The 19,324-nt window shown below is 36.2% G+C and overlaps 1 protein-coding gene across 1 annotated transcript in view; it reads right to left on the reverse strand.

Annotated features, from left to right (window-relative positions):
• LOC108704145 (CD109 antigen-like) overlaps window positions 1-19,324 on the reverse strand; it is a 65,866-nt gene that overhangs the window by 7,987 nt on the left and 38,555 nt on the right. The window contains exons 23-32 of the mRNA XM_041563118.1: window positions 18,097-18,273; window positions 16,287-16,368; window positions 15,401-15,629; window positions 13,327-13,492; window positions 11,484-11,665; window positions 9,675-9,830; window positions 9,500-9,565; window positions 3,339-3,481; window positions 1,980-2,136; window positions 1,540-1,642 (exon numbers count right to left, since the gene is read on the reverse strand). Of these exons, the coding sequence (XP_041419052.1) occupies window positions 1,540-1,642; window positions 1,980-2,136; window positions 3,339-3,481; window positions 9,500-9,565; window positions 9,675-9,830; window positions 11,484-11,665; window positions 13,327-13,492; window positions 15,401-15,629; window positions 16,287-16,368; window positions 18,097-18,273 (1,461 nt within the window). The remainder of the gene's footprint in view (window positions 1-1,539; window positions 1,643-1,979; window positions 2,137-3,338; window positions 3,482-9,499; window positions 9,566-9,674; window positions 9,831-11,483; window positions 11,666-13,326; window positions 13,493-15,400; window positions 15,630-16,286; window positions 16,369-18,096; window positions 18,274-19,324) is intronic.

Raw genomic sequence — 19,324 nt, forward strand, 5'->3', positions numbered from 1 at the left:
TTCTGCCTGCCTGTGAACTCTTGCCTGATCCTGACTATTCTCCGTTTAACCCTTTGGATACCGCGACCTTGTTCCCTCAAGAGGGCTTCCTCCTTGATCCAGACAACCTCCCTGGAGGGAGCTCCCGGCTCCCTGACAAAAACATGGTGGAGGCAGTGTGATGGCAGGGCGTGCATGGCTGCCAGTGGTACTGGGACACTAGTGTTTATCCATGATGTGACACAGGACAGAAGCAGCCAAATTAATTCTGAGGTGTTCAGAGACACTGTCTGCTCAAATCCAGCTAAATGCAGTCAAATTGATTGGGAGGCGTTTCATAATACAGATGGACAATGACTCAAAACATACAGACAAAGCAACCCAGGAGTTTATTAGAGCAAAGAAGTGGAATATTCTTGAATGGCCAAGTCAGTCACCTGATCTGAACCCAATTGATCATGCATTTCACTTTTTGAAGACTAAACTTTGAACAGAAAGGCCCACAAACAAACAGCAACTGAAAGATGCTTCAGTAAAGGCCTTGGCAGAGCATTAGGAGGAAACCCAGAATTTGGTGATGTCCATGAGTTCAAGACTTCAGGCTGTCATTGCCAGCAAAGGGTTTTCAACCAAGTATTAGAAATTAACATTTTTATTTTCAGTTTTTTTAAATTGTAATTGTGTAAAAGGCTTTAGTTCCTCACATTTTTATGCAATCTTTTTGTTCAACCCACTGAATTAAAGCTGAAAGTCTGCAGTTCAACTGCATCTAAGTTGTTTAATTTAAAATTCATTGTGGTAATGTACAGAAACAAAATTAGAAAAAAAAGTTGTCTCTGTCCAAATATTTATGGACCTAACTGTATCTTCCCATGTTGTAAGCATATAAGGTTACAACAGTGTTTTTCTGTTGCCTAGTAAAAACACATCAACAGCATGTGAATAAGTGGCTAAAGACATATGTGAAAAGGGGCTATTTCCTCTTGATTTCTCCCTAGCGGAATATTTAAGGTCTAGGGAGTCGGGGTTAAATTGGGAAAATGCTTTCTCTGCTTAGTTAAACTTATTCCTGGATGCTAGATGTTGGAGTGTCCTGGAAAGGATGGTAGGGTAAGACATTCCATCGCCACTGGTACTGTCACACACTGCAGATGACTCTCCTAGGAATTGTTTCTAAGAGAAAGCCTTTTAATAAGTTATGAGAAACTCAATTCCATTTATTAGTACATAAAATAAATCAGGAAGGAGTCGTCCATGGAATTTGAGACACTGTCTGTTTGCAAAAGCTGAGCAAGTTGATCTGGATAGTTCTGCTAGAAGGCAGGACATTGAGAGGAATTAGACTAAATGCAGGTTATACACAAAACATAACTTACTTTCTTTGTTTACAGTCCAAAGTGGTCCCCCCATTACACCAAACATTGTCTTTCTGTAAGGGGCAGTTTTATGAAAGATAAATATGTCTATAGATAGCAAGCCAAACAGTCAACGTGAAAATCAGCTTGTTGTAGAAGCAAATCATACTGTTTTTGAATCTAAGACTGTCCGTATGGAACTTACCTGGATTATAGTAATCAACAATGTATACAAAAGCTTCTTGGGTGTATCCAACTTTAAAATCTCTAGTAGCTGGGACATCTATGCAAACTTCAGTTTGGTTGATCTAAATTTTCAGAGGTTTGATATAAATAAAAAGCTTGATAAAAATAAAATATCATACATTTGTGCTTTATTTCTTATATATTTATATTTGCATTTGTAAGCCACATCAATAATAGTATTCAATCTAAACACCAATCTCAGTTCCAGTAAAGAAGCTAAAGTGGTTGGACAATGCCATACCAAGTGTAATAAAACAAGCAATTGCAGAATCAAGTTCCAGCGAGCTAAACTCAAGTGTGACATCTTCTTGTGACTGTACAGTTAGAAAATGTCAGAAAAACAACAAAAGAGAAGACTTTTTAAAAATGTATTAAACAGTATAACGTTATTCCACTTACAAAGTCAAAGTAAATGTTGATTTTGCCTTCATTATAATCCACTTTTTTGATTGGATATTTCACTGTGACTCCTTTAGGAGCCAAGCTGAAACCACTAAGTAAGTCCACTTGCATTAGAACCATCCCAGTCTGGGTAGAGCCATCAATTAGTATTTTTCTGAAGGGAATTATTCACGAAAATAAATGTTACAACAAATTGAAGCCAATTTATACATTTTTGCATTTAAGGGGAAAAAAACAATTACATAAAAATGTCAACTCAACTAACATTTATAAATTCCCCAGTGCCCTTTCAACAGACTGACATGCTCCCTACCAAATGTCCCCACTATTTATCCACAGTTCCTAGGCAGCATGTTTCACAGTGTGACAATACATCTAGATTCTAAGAGAGAGTTATAAAGAAAGAATATCATAATTTGCTCCTGTGAAACCATTGTGAGAATTCCTTTGTTAGCATGGAACTGTATTTTTTGTGTACTGCATCCACTCAATTCCTACTGGACTCCATAAAAAAATTACTTAAAAAATACTTCCCATATGGTTTTATAAACAATATCCTGCCCCTTGTCAGCGTTTATTACATGACATATGGCACATTTAAGGTAATATATGGCATATAAGCCATATTCTTATATGTATGCATATACTGTAAATGATTGTGTGTGTTTTTTGTTTTTGTAAAACAAACAAGGTTGTCGTGCTTGGAATAAGTATGTGTTTTGTATGTATACTTCTTAAATAAAGGGTCTTTTTTTCAGACACCAAATCGTGTGATTTGTAAGACTATACTGCAAGCATTCTGGATTGAATATATATGCTATTGGATTTGTAAACATAATGGATGTTAGTGAAATGTTGTCTACAATGGAGTAACAAAGACTGATGTTGAGCATAGAGTGTGCTGCTTTCTTATATATATTAAATAGAACTCCATTTTGCATAAGAAAAGAAACGATCTTTCAAAATACAAATCAAAAAATACAAAGTACTGTACATTATTAAAAAAACTTAAATGTGTTCTAAACTATTTTTTAATTGTAATTGAAAGCAGATTCAAGATTACAATTCCAAGTGTTGGGTACCCCTGGGACTTCTGAACCTAGATGTAAATCCTTGTTTTCTTTAAACCATCCCCCTGCTTGATAGGGTGACATTTACAAAATATAGTACCATTAAATGAACTTAATTAAATGTACTTAATAATAAGCTAATCATAAGCAACAGATGAAGTCACAATATCTACAGAGCTTTGCATGTAGTACACATTTTGGGTAGGATCTACTAATACCAATTTAGTAAAGACATCTTATTGAGTGAAAATATGAATGCAGGAGGAGAACCTCGAGATTACCTTACCTTGTGCAAATATTTAAAGAGACAACATTTAAATTATCTTTGTTGTCAAGTACAGTAATACTTAGATCAAACGCATCTTGACTTGATTTGGACTTGTGCCTTCCTGATGCAAATGGATTTTTCAGATTGTAAATTGTGTGAAACTAAAAAAAAATATAATGAAGATGAAACAAAACATACCAATGTACATTATATTGTCAAGTATAAAAATATTGCTAAGCGCAAGTACTCTGCTTCCACTCAACGTTAAGAAAAGGTAGGTATCATTGGGACAGCCATCACTGGCCTTACAAATGAAATATATTTTGATATGGTGCACTGAAAAATGTGTATAAAGTAGAACCATGGTTTTACATTTCCCAAGAGGTGGTGGCAAAAAAGGACAAATTCCTGGGGAAAAAATGCTGCTAGCCTATATGGGGTCACAAAAAACTAGGTACATAAAATCTGGGTTCTACTGTACTTCAAAGAGAACCATACTATTAGCATTGTAGGTACAGCAAGAACGTTGTTGGTTCCCATACATCAGTATTTTGCATCAATTTGACTGAAAACTGAATGCAGTTGATTGTTCAATTATGCAATGGCGTACAATTTATATACAACTATTATGCATCTTAAATGCATGCATCTTCACAACAAGGAATACTTATGTCCTTTTCATACTAATATATCAGTTGTGGAAAGCCACAAACAACATTAATCCTGATCATTGTTCTACTAGTTCGCTCTAATGAAAAGAAAGGCCAACTCTTAAAGGTACTATATCTTTTAAAAATGTAGATTATATAGGATATGTCTAAGCACCGCTGCATTTGGTTTGGGCGCTGACCTAGTAGTAACCAGATCTCCAACCAACCCCTTCCCTTTGTTGATTGGGGCATGTGCACTACAGCCTGTACATGTGCCAGTCATGTATGTGAAGGGGACTTCCCTTCAGCTTTGCCTCTGTACACTCATCAAAGGTCGAGTTTGTGAGTTTTTTTCTACCACGAATAAACTCACAACTCGAATCATTGCTCATTTATGAAAAAAACGAGATTGAATGCAATTGGGGTAAACACTTGAATACTCAAATTGATTGAATTATCAGCAAAAAAAACTCAAATAGCTCGAAAATCATGAAGGCTACTGAAGACTTCTACATTACCTCAACAGGTTTTATAGCTGGTGTTGTTTCGGATTTGGGGTTTTTGCAGCTTCCGGGAATAATACATCTTGAAAAATTAAATTTTTTTTGCAATCCTAAAAAATTCGGGGTTTATAGTGAAACTACCCTTGAAAAACTTGAACTTTTTGGGAAAAACACAACTCAACTTTTAATAAATAACCCCCTTAAAGGAGAACTAAAGATTAACTAAAGAAGAAGGCTAGTAATGTTGTACATAATGTTTTGGGCTTCTTTACCAGTCCAAAGCAAACACAACTCTTTAGCAGTAAAAATCTATGTCTCCAAATATGCTTCTGTAGCTCCCCATCTTCTTTTCTGCTGATTCACTGCACATGCTCTGTGCTGCTGTCACTTACTGAGCTTAGGGACAGCTGCACAATATACTGAATATATATAATAAAAATGTCACAATATAAGGCTGATTAGTCATTAATACAGATAATTACTACACGTCAGCACAGAAACCAATGCAACTAGCATGACTATCTGAGGTGCACTCTAATTGGAATTGATTATTTATAGTGAGAACCAAGTTAAAATATGCATCTGGTTAGTATTTTAAACCCCTTAATTCCACTAATAATAACATTCACCGTTGAAAACAGCCTTTTTTGGGAACACCAAGACAACATTTTGGTGCAAAATTAGATCTTGAGATCACTTCTGTTGTTCATATCCTAACAATGAACCCCAGAAGACTGAAACACTTACAATAGATGTCTCACAGTTACACACAAGCACCAGTTAAAAAAAAAAATGCAACAATGACACATCAGTGTGTATAATACTAAGTAAATACTAAATACTAAACACAGGTTTACAAATGTCTTGAACCATTTAAATAATATAAAATGCAAATCTAGCAAACAATAGAAATGAAATAATTTGCAACATATACAAATAGTGTCTTTGAAACAAGCAACTCAGAAAATATACAGTTACTCAGTCAGCCAAATATTGTACATAGATACATAAACAGTATGAAATGGAAAAGAAACCATGAATCAATACTGCCATCTGGAGTTTTTTCCTTTTGTTGCAGATGATAAATATTACATTGGTTGCATTGATAAATAAGCATATATTTAGTTTGAATTCCATTTGAATCAAATAATTCAAATTCAAGTATTTCTTTTTTCTCTGTAATAATAAAACAGTACCATGTACTTGATTCAAACTAAGATATAATTAATCATTATTGGTGGCAATCCTATTAGGTTTATTAATGTTTAAATTATTTTTTAATTGGCTTAAAGTATAATGATCCAAATATGGAACCCTAAAATGTTTTTCATGTACAGGATGTAGTTGATGTACAGGACTGTTCTTCCCATTGATACAGCAACCGACTTGATGCAGAAATAAAGACAAACGGTGTCATTCAAAAAGCCCTTGGGCACAGGTGCAAGAATACAAAGGGGTGCAAAGAGTGCAGAGGTGTAGTGCAAAGAGCAGTCCCATTTTTGCAAAATGGATCAGCTAATAGTGCTGTTCCAGCAGAATTCTGCAATGAACAGATTTTTTATATTTAATTTTGAAATCTGTCATGGGCTAGACATATTGTCAGTCTCCCAGCTGCCCCCAGTCATGTGACTTGTGCTCTGATAAACTTCAGTCAATCTTTACTGCTGTACTGCAAGTTGGAGTGATATCATCCACCCCCCCCCCCCCCAGCAGCCCATCAGCATAACAATGGGAAGGTAACTAGATAGCAGCTCCCTAACACAAGATAACAGCTGCCTGGCAGATCTAAGAACAGCACTCAATAGTACAATCCAGGTCCCACTGTGACACATTCAGTTACATTGAGTAGGAGAAACAACAGCCTGCCAGAAAGCTGTTCCATCTTAAAGTGTTGGATCTTTCCGAAAGCACATAATCAGGCAAAATGACCTGAGATGGATGCCTACACACCAATATTACCAAAAAATACACTTGGTGGTTCAGGAATAACATTTTATATTGTAGGGTGATTATTTGCAGTGTAAACAGTGTGATTTAGAAATAAAAACAACATCATAAAAATCATGACAGAAACCCTTTAAGTATATTAGAAAATCATTTAAAAATTAAATAAACCCAATATGCTGGTTTTGCTTCCGATAAGGATTAATTAGATCTTACTTTAGATCAATTACAAGGTACTGTTTTATTATTACAGAAAACAGGAAATCATTTTTAAAAACTTGGAAACTTTGGATAAAATGGAGTCTATGGGAGACAGTCTTTCCATAATTCAGAGCTTTCTGGATAACAGGTTTCTGGATAAACAATAGTAGTGTTTCTGAAGCAAACACAACAGTTTCACCAGTGCAGGGTGTACTTTTAGAGCACATTAGACAGTTTATTTTATCATATGACCTGTGTAGCACATATATGCACCATTCATTTTAAATAAAAGGTTTGGCAGTGTGTGCTAGAAATGTTAGCAATGTGTACCCCAACAGATACTGGAGATCCATAATAAAGTATTACGTATTATATGCGCAAGTAGAAATGTATGTCTTAATATTAACATCTCTAAAAAAAGAAGCAGCGTTCTTTAGCCTTTTCTAATGCTGCTGAAGCATACCAGACAGGCTGGGATTAAATGTTAGGGAACAAAAGTGAAGTCTATGTTACCATCTCCACCACCACCACACCCTTAGCCTATGCCATATGAGCTTCATTCGATTCCCCCGTTTTCCACACACACTAACTAAATCAAGACAAATTCTGAAAAATAACTCTTCTAGGCAAAACAGCCATAATGAATGCTTCTACCAGTCTCTGTCATCTCAATAAGCACTGTTCTTCAATCACCTCTTTCTTCAAATTCATAATCTCCTATGAGACCAACATGCAGTAAATATTTGCAGCATACTGATACTTTGGTTAGTACTTAATGAACGTGTGATCCCACAGAGTCGGAGACACTGAGTCATCTGACAGAATCAAAGCAAAAATCAACTTAAAAACATAGATGTGAACTGTCCATACCACTGAGCATTTCTGCAGGCTTGGTGAATGCCAAGGCATATACAGTACATGAAAAATACTTTAATGATGTTAAACACCATTTAACTGAACCTAATGAAAAAATCATTAAATAATAAGCACTCAAAAATCTGGGTTTTCACTAATTTATACTACATGGCTGGTATAAATAAAATTTGATAACAATGTTATTAATAGGGAAAAGCAATACCAAATAAACTAAAACCAGTCACTTTTCAAGAGGAGGCTGCAACCAAAATTATTCACTAATGCTGTCCAACTTTTGTGGTACCAAGGGCCAGAATTTTCCTGGCATACGTGCTGGAGGGCAGATAATGGAAGCCAGTGTTGACCACTCCCTGTTTAAACTATACCTACTTTAAACCACACCCATGTTACTACAAGAACTTTTAAGACTATATCATTAATGGTGGTAGCACACCATAAAACCAATTAGTTGGTGCTCACTGCAGGGATATTACTCATATGTGAAACAAGTTTATTATGTTATATTAAGACATGCCCTTAAATTCATATGCATCATTCTCCCTGTGGATAGCACAGCAACCCCTAGCACATGATTAGACACATTGGGAACAGCCTGACAAGTATTTCCCACATGCAGAGTATGGCACACACAGGCAGCATAGGGCAGGCAGAATATGGCTCATACACGAAGCATGGGGCAGGCAGAGTATGACACACACAAGGAGCATAGGGCATGCAGAGTATGGCACACACAAGGAACATAGGGTGGGTAGAGTATGGCACACATAGGGAGCATAGGGCAGGCAGAGTTTGAAACTCAGGGAGCATAGGGCAGGCAGAGTATGGCACATACAGGAAGCATAGGACAGGCAGAGTATGACACACACAGGCAGCATAGGGCTGGCACAGTATGGCACACACAGGGAGCATAGGGCAGGCAGAGTATGGCACACACAGGGAGCATAGGGCAGGGAGAGTATGGCACACACAGGGAGCATAGGGCAGACAGAATACAGCAGGAGACAGGGAAACTTATCAGGACCTGGTGCTCCTCCAGAAGTTTGTCTGAAGTGTGAACAGGTGAACAATGTGGGCACTTATAGTCTGGGACTGAGGAGTGAACAGTACAGAGCTTTAGGGGTGTGAAAAATAGAAGTGTGAACAATGCAGGGGGTGATTATAGGTGTGAACATTGCAGGGGCCAGTTAATCGCAGTAATGATAACTTTTAAAGCTTACACAAGGTAAGCAGTCACAGCATGTGGGTGGTCACACTAGGAGGGATGGGGGGGGGGTCTGTGGTGCAGTGGGTTGCCAGTTGGACAGCACTGAATTATGGAATTACTTTTATTTAGTATGGTTATTTTGTTTGTAATTCAAGAGCCACCTTTATACAGTACAGTAATGGTGACAGTACTCCAGCACAGAAGATACTGTATGATTTGCAATGAATTGCTTGCTAAACTGCAGCAACTTCTGCATTCTTAAATAGTTGTAAAGAGAAATGTCTTTAGCAGTTTCCATACTGGAGGCCAATTTCTCAACAGTCTCATTTTAGTGGTTTTAGAGGTATATGAAACCACAACAAATGCCATGAAATTCATTAAATATCCGAACTTAAAAAGCACTAATGAAATAAAGTACTGAACAATCCGAATATCTCTAAACCTGAGTTTTTTGGACAATTGCTATTGAATTTTTTTTGAAAACCTCTAAAAGTCTAAATTGATTAAAAATGGTCCAATAGGATCAACCAGCTGCCATTGACTTCTATAGGGCCTTGAAAACTTTTACCTGGCAAATTTTTGTATTAGAGTTTTATGTGGATTTTACACTTAATAAATGTCAATTTTTAGAGCTTTTAAGAAAAATAGGAAAACCAAACATTTTTTTGAGATTCGTGGAAAAAATAGAAATCTGATTATTAGTAAATTGACCACATAAAGTCCTTAGTACAAAATGCCCATGATGAAATTCAACCATACAATTAATGCCTTACTTAAACAAATGAACACAAGAACTCTTACCTGTAAAATGGCAAAACCAATACCTTCTGCATGTACAGTGAAGTTCATTTGCTGCTGAGTAGCAAGCTGTAACAACATAGGTAATTAACTGTTATTACTCGTACAGTTCAATGAATTTACTAATTTACTATTTTTACATATAAAGTAAATGCTGTGGACTTTCTGCATGCCTTACTTGTTTCGTTTGAAGAAGAATGCGGTTGTTTGAGTCAATCTGAAAGGTTGCAGTAGAATTCAGGGAGTGAGAATTCACTGTAATTGTCAGCATTTGTTTGCTTATTGTATACACAGATGCAAACGAAGATATTGCTTGCAGAGCTATAATAGTATCCTTTTAAAGAGAAATATGAAAAATACAAGCTACATATCATTAACACCACATGTCAGGCATTCCTAAGCTACTGCTGCAGAATAAGGGAGGGCTACCTGGGCTCCTCTGCTAAAGAAGGACTTCATTTAAAAAGGCATCAGAAATCCCTATCACATTGAGTGAGAATGTAGCTTTCATGAAATAAAAGAATGACAGGAATTGTTTGAGCTCACATGTGGGATTTTATGTGACCAGTTTGTCATAAATCAATCAAAATATGTTCTATGGAATAAGCCTATTCTGTTTTAAAAAAACAACATTGTGATAAGATAGTAACTGCACCCCAGCTGCACATTGTAGAACAATACATGCTGCAAAGGGGACAAAACAAGAAAACATCTGCAGAATAATAAGCAGAACAACACTGAATTGTTTCAACTTTCACGTGATGTTGTGACTTATTCTTGCGATGTGGGATGTCAAAGCCACAGTCCAGCTTATCAGATACTAACTTGTTATTAGGAATGCAAATCTGACTCAATAGCTCTGGACAATTGAGTATTTTTTTTTTATTCAAAATTCATTAGGTTTTGGCTAATCTTTATATTCAAAGTATGGTATGTCAGTATGGTCAAATCAGATTTAATAGTACTGAACAAATGACTGAGCATTTTTTTTATTCAAAATTGATTACTTTTATATAGCATTTTCTGGTGATCGTTTAGAAAACAAACATCTGCTTGGTTGATGTCATTTGAATGCAAAATGCCAGAAATAACACATTATCCATTCCAAAAATGTTCAGTACAACTGATTCATCAAAATGTGCAATTGCATGCACCTGTATGCATCAAATGCATTTGATGCACAGAAATTATGGGGAAAATGCAGCATGTGAGTAAAAACATGGAGAATTGTGTTCAAGATTACTGTATTTACTGTATTTTTTGGACTTACTGAATACTGCATCCTCTATAAAAGATTTAGCTGAATACAAACTTAATCAAAACCTTAATTTGAATATAAAGATTAATTAATTTAAATCTTTATATTCAAATTAAGGTTTTGATTAAGTTTGTATTCAGATAAATCTTTTATAGAGGATGCAGTATTCAGTAAGTCCAAAAAAAACAGTAAATACAGTAATCTTGAACACAATTCTCCATGTTTTTACTCACATGCTGCATTTTCCCCATAATTTCTGTTCATCAAATACATTTGATGCATACAGGTGCATGCAATTGCACATTTTGATGAATCAGATGTACTGAACATTTTTGGAATGGATAATGTGTTATTTCTGGCATTTTGTATTCAAATGACATCAACCAAGCAGATGTTTGTTTTCTAAACGATCACCAGAAAATGCTATATAAAAAGCTATATAATGATTGTCTTCTATTAGTTTCCCTATCCATTATAAGTGTCTTGAAATGATAATTATTCCTTGTATGGGTTTTGGGCTTTGTTGCATACATTTATCTTATATAAAATAGTAATTACATATATATATTAAATATTAAAATATATGCACTTTTATTCTATTTATGGTTATGGCTCAGTGTCCATAAATAAATGATCTTACTTATTTCAGTGTTGTTCAATGTGCAACTTGCTAATTCTCTTTCACTCTTCATACATTCGTACTGATATCCTGGTCCAACAATAACAAACCTGAGTAGAGGAAAAACCACCAAGATGACTTCGCTGTTGGCTTAACCATTTCATTACTGGTATCCCTTCTGAAACTCGATTCTGGACCACATGGGACAGAAGAGCATAGGAAGAAATTGCTATATCTGTAGTACATGGATGCTGGCAACTAGGTGCTGAAGATTTCCAAAATCGCAATTGCCCTGAAAAAGTATTTCACACCATAAATGAGAAGTAGTTTCTTTTCATTAGCAATGTCATTCAAATACAGCATTGTAATGTTATGTGATCTATTATATAAGATGCGTGGAACCTCTTCTCGATAAGGGATATTTCCGTAATTTCCATACTACGTTTGGTATAACTAATTTAAACTTAAAATTAAATTAACCTGATAGGATTGTTTTGCCACCAATAAAGATTCATGCTGCTTAGTTACCATCAAGTATACAGTACTGTTTTACTATTACTGTGAAAAATCAGATTTGCTTAAAATAAACTGTGTGGGAGATGGTCTTCCCAAAATTCAGAGCTTTCTAGATAATGGGTTTCTTGATAATGGAACCCGTATCTGTATATAGATATTACATTACCTAGTTTTAACAATTATTGGAAGCACTAACCCCATAGTTAATAAAAGTAAGTATAATTGCCCAGGTGCAGCAACCTCAACCAATAAGATGTGAAACCTTTCTGCTGTGCGTCAATTCCTCAGTGCTCCAGGATCCTAGGAGAAGTTATTGCAGAAGCGAAAGTGATGGGGAAAGGTGGGGTTGTGTCTAGGAAGAAGGGTGAATGGTAGAGAGGAGAGGGGCATCTGCACATGCATGCAAGATAGGGGGGACATAAGGCCTAGGGGCCCACATGTAAATCATATATAAATATATATATAGTGAATAAAGTACCCCCTTTTGTAAGATATAAGGATATTATAAGTCACCGAGGAGTTCCATGACCATATAAAAGCACTTGGTCGAAGGTCATGGAACTCCAAGGTCACTTCTTATAGCCTCATATTTTGCAACAAGGGGTACTTTATTTATTATAATACACAAGTTTTAGTGAGTCATATGACAAAAATGACATCACTACTCACCATTTATAACTGATGACATTGCTAGTCACAGTTTATAAGGATATAATTTACAAGATATTCATGGCTTTTGTGTATTATATGTATATATTTACTGTATTTAGGGGGCACGGGGCCGGGGTGCAGGCCATGCAGCCGGGGGCCCCGCACCACCCTCCGGAGGAGATTTTTTCCGGCGGATTCGCGTGCACTGGCCTGAGTGGGTGCGGACCATAGTGTGATCACACCCCCTCCACCTCCACTGTATATTTTATATATTTTATCTATCTATCTATTCATCTATTGATCTATCAATCTTGTCATAAAGCATATAGTAAGTGCAACATCCAGTCTACAAGAAAGATTGGGGAAAAATCCTTATAGCAAGAACATATACAAAAGGTGTTTACAAGCTGTTATTTATGCCAAAAAGCTTGTTACTAAATCCTGATTTACTAGGGTGTCCTAGTTCTCGACATGAGACAATTACTTTTTTTTTGTGTTGCTATATTTTAAAGTTGGCAAAAACAAATATAAATGTGCATTAACGTGCAAGTATGTTATTTAATGCACTGATTTCTTTAATTTGTTTTTACTACTGTTCACTTAGAAAATTATTCAGGTATGCCATTTGCCAAGGGCTACCCCAACATATGCATTCAGCTGGTTATATACTAGAGTATGTTATTTAGTTCCTCAGGCTTAGCTAATGAAAATGCTTTTCACTAAATAATCACCTCTTTAGTCTAATAGCCTCAAATATTTAGGATGATGAGACACTTTTAAAATCACCTTCTTGTTCTGCTCTCTTGTTCAGAAGATCCATCCCTTCTTTTGCTTTGCTTCTTCCAACCAATGAAAGTGCGTATGTCACAAGACTAAGGGTGTAATTGTCTGAAATTATTTCATCCATTTGCGATTCTAAGTAATCTGTTGCAGCTGCCACTTGAGAGGAGTTCTAGAAAAATCATTATTTGAACGAGGAGTTAATATGTTTTCCTAGATATACTGTTTACATGTATATATAATGATTGCGAGAGAGAAATTAATTTCATTCAATATGGAAATAATTCTTAGTTGCAACAATGAAGTTTTTATGAGATAAAACACAACTCATTATTCTTTACTCTTATAATAGCAAACACATCATTGTTCTAGTTCAGAATTTCTTTGTGTTTAAAAAGTTTAAAACTATCCTAATATTCCTGGGTGTCCACAGAAGGGGGCAAGAGGGGCAGTTGCACACCCTGACTTCTCTAGATTGTTCCAAGAAATTGTTTGTAATTTAATTCCCAACAATACAAAACATTTTTTTATACTTCCCACATCAAGGCAAGCCTTAATTAGGTTATCTTCTGCATTGTCATGAATAGGTTCATCTTCAGTGGGATGCTGCCCTATGTGATGTTTACTTACTTGCCCCCCATGGAAACTTTTCTGTGGACACCCATGCTAATATTGCAACACTATAGTCTCGGCTTGCTCTGTTGCCTTGGAAAATATCTATGTTTTTTCAGTTCAACCAAAAAATATGACTGGACTCAACTGGCAAAAAATGTATTAGTTATACTAGCAAATGTTGCACATATTATTATGTAATAATAACACACATTTTATAGAAAAAAATGTTCTGGAGAATTGTTAGTTAAGCCAATGCAGTCCTTGCCCTGAATTTTTAAACCTCCCCAATCAATATCTGGCTAATTTTCACCAATAAACTGTTGACTCAGTCTGGAAGGACCAAATGGGAAGCTTTTTTTTTGCAGGTTACAGGAAGGGAAGTGGCCAATTGGCTGAAAGCCCAAGAGGACGTCTGAGAAAAAGAGGAGGATCCAGGAAAAGCTGTGGTTTGCAACTAAATCTAAGGGGTTGGCAGGGAGACCTTTTAAAAGAGCCCCTGCTGCAGCATCCATTCAGGAGTGGAAGCTGATGTTTCATGCTGTTCAAATCTGGATAAGAAGTCTGCATCCCTAAAAGTACAGAGAGAGCCCATCCTGTTTCCTGCCAAGCTGCTAGAGGTGAAAGGCATCACTGTTGAGATTGATCCTGCTGCAGAGCTGCCTATAATCTCCAGTGTTAATGCATCTGAGAGCACCCCTGTGAATGAGCGACCCAAGGGAGGATATTGGCAAGGCTACAAGTGTGAGGCCACTGTGTGAGGACAGGTCTTGTTCGTGCACCTGCTATGTAGGAGCTGCTACTAAGTGTCCAAAGGGAAAGGTACTTTGGTAAAACGTAACGCTTCCTTTGATATAAGAGCTGTGTGGTCATTAACCCCTTCTGGTGTGATTGGGACTGTGATACTAAAAGGACTGTGTTAGAGAGACAGTAAGAGTAATATCTCCTAGTGAGTTAGATACTGTAGGTCCCCACGTGTTCCCAAGTGCATGAGTGCATTGTGTATTAGATGCCCAATTTTATTTCTTAAGTTTTATATAAAGATAACATTTGTTTTACTGTTTATTGTTCCTGGTGAAATTGCCCTGAAATATAATTTCTCAGTGTCCACTAGGAGGAGGCACTTCACTGTAAATCACAGTATCTTTCATGCAAAGAGGCTCAAGACCCCTGATTGCCATAGCAACTGCGTCAAAGTGAGTGTAAATCAAAGGGTTACATGTATTATCCATTTAATGATGTCAGATTTTAACAAACCTGTTCCTGCATGAAATGTGTTAAACAACTAGAACAATTAAAGAAAGCATATACATTTACATGTAAATGTACATATTTATATTATATATACCCATACATACAGTACTGTATGTAATGCAGTATGTATATTTGTAGAGAGTCATTGAATGAACTATTACAGATTAACTCAAGTTGTGTGCTAAAAGCAGAATTAGCAAGGTTTATCCTTTACCTTTAGTCCCGGGTATTCAATGAGAGCAGCCATAATGTAGGCAGTTAGAGTAATTGCACTGTGCTGGCCACCTTGAATTTGAGCATAAATCACTGTCCCAGGTTCCCAGAATTCACCATTTTTCCTCTGGTGTTTCAAAAGCCACGTTAGTGTTTCATGCAGTACCACAGGATCAACTAGTATAAATGGTCTTGCTTTTAAAAAACATTGCAGAACAAATGCTGATAACCTTAACAAAAAGAAGACAAACAATTGTATGTAACAATATGTAATATTCTCATAATGTATTTATTTATCCCAACAATCTCATATTCCAATCAACTTAAACAATGGTAAACTAAATAGCACTAGGTGCTAGTTGGAGTGCAATCTGCATGTTTTTTCTCCAAAATGCAGCATTTTTCCCAGAATTCCAGTGTTGCCATTTATTCCCAGGGGGAGGCACATAAGGCAATTGCAGCCAATGCATTAACATTAACATTAACATTAGCATTAACGCTCACACTTCAAGGTGAATCATATGCAATTGTGCTGAAAATGTTCAACATTTTAGTGTCCCGATATGTATGCATAATTCTTGAGAAGCAGGTGCGCTGTGCCTATTGATGCAGGGCACTGATGGAACATGGAGCTTCTGCCTGATCCATAGGTGAAGGTAGCTCCAGGGTTCCCATTTTGACAAAAAATACCTTTAATGAAGGGTGTTATAACGCAACAGGCAGATAAATTTGAGTGAACGCAACATCGCTTGTGGCCTTAAATGACCCCTAGTGTATTCTTGTGAAGGTTGACTGTATAAACATGTACACACTTATATACTGTAATAACATGGGCTTACATATCAATAATAGTCACTTAATATAAAGGAAAGGGAATGATTAATTACCATGTACTTCCAAAAGGATCCCTATTTCCAAATGCACTAAATGATCCATCCTCCCTTTGATAGACAAGCTCTCTCTGATAGCCTAAAGAAAAGAGAGAAAGAAGAAAGAAAAATATGGCTTGATTGTTATCTGTACATGTATGGTCTATTGGTTATTTTTGTATTTAAATATGTAAATGTAAATCTGTTCAATTATTGTACAACAGTGTGGAATATGTTGGAGCTTTAAAATATGTGATAATTTTTATGTGGAATGCTTGGGACCTGGGGGTTTGGATCTTGTGTGCAAAAAAAATCAAGCATTACATACATCCAATATGGAGGTTTTGAAACCAATATGGTTTTTTTCTTACTTAGTTTAGCACTGTTATTACAGAAAAAAAGAACATTTAAACAAAAATAATTAATAATTAATAAAATGAGATAGCGTTCCCACAATTTAGAGATTTCTAGATATCGGGTGTCTGGATAAGAGATGCCATTACTGTTTGCAAAATCCATGAATATTGTCAAAACTGCAGTTAGAAAAATATGTACAGCACATGTTCAAATCAGTACTTAAAATTGGTAAATTTTATTGACCAGAATAGGTCAATAGTGCAAGTATTATAAACCAGGACTTTTGGCAAATGATCTGATGAAGGAGGAGAGTCTGAAACAGAAAAAAATGTGAAAATGAGCTTATATGAAGAAGGGAATGAATCACTACTTAATGGAGAACGGGTTTTTGATGAAGACCAAATCAAGGTAGTGGCCCAATGTTGGAAATAAAAAGAAAAGTTCATATTGCAAAAGTGAGAAAGCCAAGATATACAGTTGAAGATTCCTTTGCTAATTACATAGCTCTCAGTGCAGAGTAAAAGGGAGAATCAGGACTTATAGTTAGATAAAAATGTAAAAGTGGTTGGCAAAGGTCGATCTGTGCAGAGGAGAAGAGCTGAACTGCATGCACTTTAAAGAAGTCCCTTTCTCCACTGCCACCATCACCAAAGGCAGTGGAGTAAGGAGCATGAGAGAAAGAGAGGTCACAATGGGAGAGATTCAAACAACATGGATACTGAAAAGAATACAAGTAGAGGAAAGATAGGAAGATGTGCGTGGGAATCTGATTAAGGTGATGGCTGGTATAGGGACTTGGTTTGAAGTATTGCAAGGTCAAAAGCAAGAGTCTGCTATAAGTAAATTTAGGAGAGAGGGGTGGAAAAGGAGAGAAGGAGGTTACTAAATGAACTTAAATCAGAAGTAGACAGAACATTAGTAATAATCATCTGAGACTGTTTTTTGTCTGTCAAAATACCAGGGGATGGCAAAATGCAACAGCTGTATTCTAATTCACTAGCAAAAGTTATTTTGCTATAAGGTACTTGAGACATGGTTCATTCCAATAAATAACAAAAAAAATCGTAACAGGCAAACAGCCAGTGCTATGATTTCCAAATGACAAGAAAGACAACATTACAGTATTCACTTGGTCAATGTAAAATTTGCCTGATAATATATAAACTGAACTGTGTATATAATTTTCCTTTATGAAGAAGGTTTTATAGGTTATGCTTAACTGTGATGTCACTGATTCAAACTTAAGATATTAGTCTAGAAGTGAAAAAATGTCAGAGTGGAAATATCCAAGAATAGACAGACCACCGTTTACTAAAGCACTTGACCATTTTATTTTTTAGTTGCAATTTATTTAAAGCTGGAAATATTTTTGTAAACTTTATTAAACATTTTCTGTTGCAACCAATCTGTATGTGGTTCTTTCTTTCCCTCAAAAAAAGCTTAATCAGATTGTATTTAAATAATAACTTACCATTTTTAATAAATGAAATAAGTCTATGGGCAATCTCTTCATTCAGTTGCTTTGTCCTGGTTAGGTATTCCATAATGAAAACGTTAGGAGCAAATCTTATCATGTTCTGTTCACCACATCCATATGGCATTTGAATTAATGACTCTATGCTTCTAATTGAGAGCCCGAGGTGATCACCTGAGAAAAGAACATTTCTGTATTTAAATCAGTCTATTTAAAGATTAGAACTAGAACAATCAAAGCAGAAATCTAAATGGTCCAAATGTGGCCTATACTGGGTCTGGATAAATTACTGATATTTAGGTAAACGTTCTTCCCAAGGTACTCTATCATTTTCATACATCATCATCCATAGATATTTCATGTTTAGACCCTCGATCAATCTAGGGTTAGCTATTTATATCCCAGGGCACACTAAACAAGTGATTCTCATTAACTTTGTATGATCATAAAACAGCTACTGTATATGCTTGAAAGTGCCTAATAATCTAGAATAATCTAAGGCAGCAAAAAAGGCCCATGTCCTGTTCCCTCTTGAAGAAGAATGAAAGTTCTAAACCAAGGGGGTCGCCAAATGCTAGGCACCCCCCAAGAATTGTAAAGACTTATAATACCCCAGGCCAGTGCTCCTGTTAGCCAAAAACTGCACCGACCCCAGCCACTATCCAGTGAGCCATCATCTTCCTTTGTGCGGACATGAATGTGCAGTATCTTAAAAAGCCTGACCTTTAACCAAAAAGATGACTTTTTCATTCTACTGCACAAGTGTCAAATGCTGGATTCTGAAGAAAGAAGAAGGGAGGAAAATGATTGTTCTCTGGCTACCACCCTGGACCGGTGCAGTTTTCTGCTAGCAGGAGCAGGTATCAGGTAAATCTGGGGGGGTTGCCCTAAGATTTGGCACCCCCCTTTGGATTGGAATTTTCCGTTGCCTTTCATTTGTCAGTATTAACATTCAATTTCTTAAACCTACTCCATTTGTATATTCAACAACAATATAACCTTCATGATACAATTTTAGGTGACAACGTTTTTCTTCATTACAAAAGGCCTGTTAAAAAGTCTGTATAGCAAACTTGCTAACATTACCAAGCTTGTTTCAGTATGAAACTGGCATGATTAGTAAACTCATGTGGGGTTTCATTAAAGATTGCTCGTGCCGAAAAGCATTACGAATCTTAAATGGGCCACTTGGTGCTGAACATAGAACAGTGGGGAATTCAAAAAA

The sequence above is a fragment of the Xenopus laevis genome, chromosome 5L (assembly GCF_017654675.1).
Source record: "Xenopus laevis strain J_2021 chromosome 5L, Xenopus_laevis_v10.1, whole genome shotgun sequence".
Classification (NCBI taxonomy): domain Eukaryota; kingdom Metazoa; phylum Chordata; class Amphibia; order Anura; family Pipidae; genus Xenopus; species Xenopus laevis.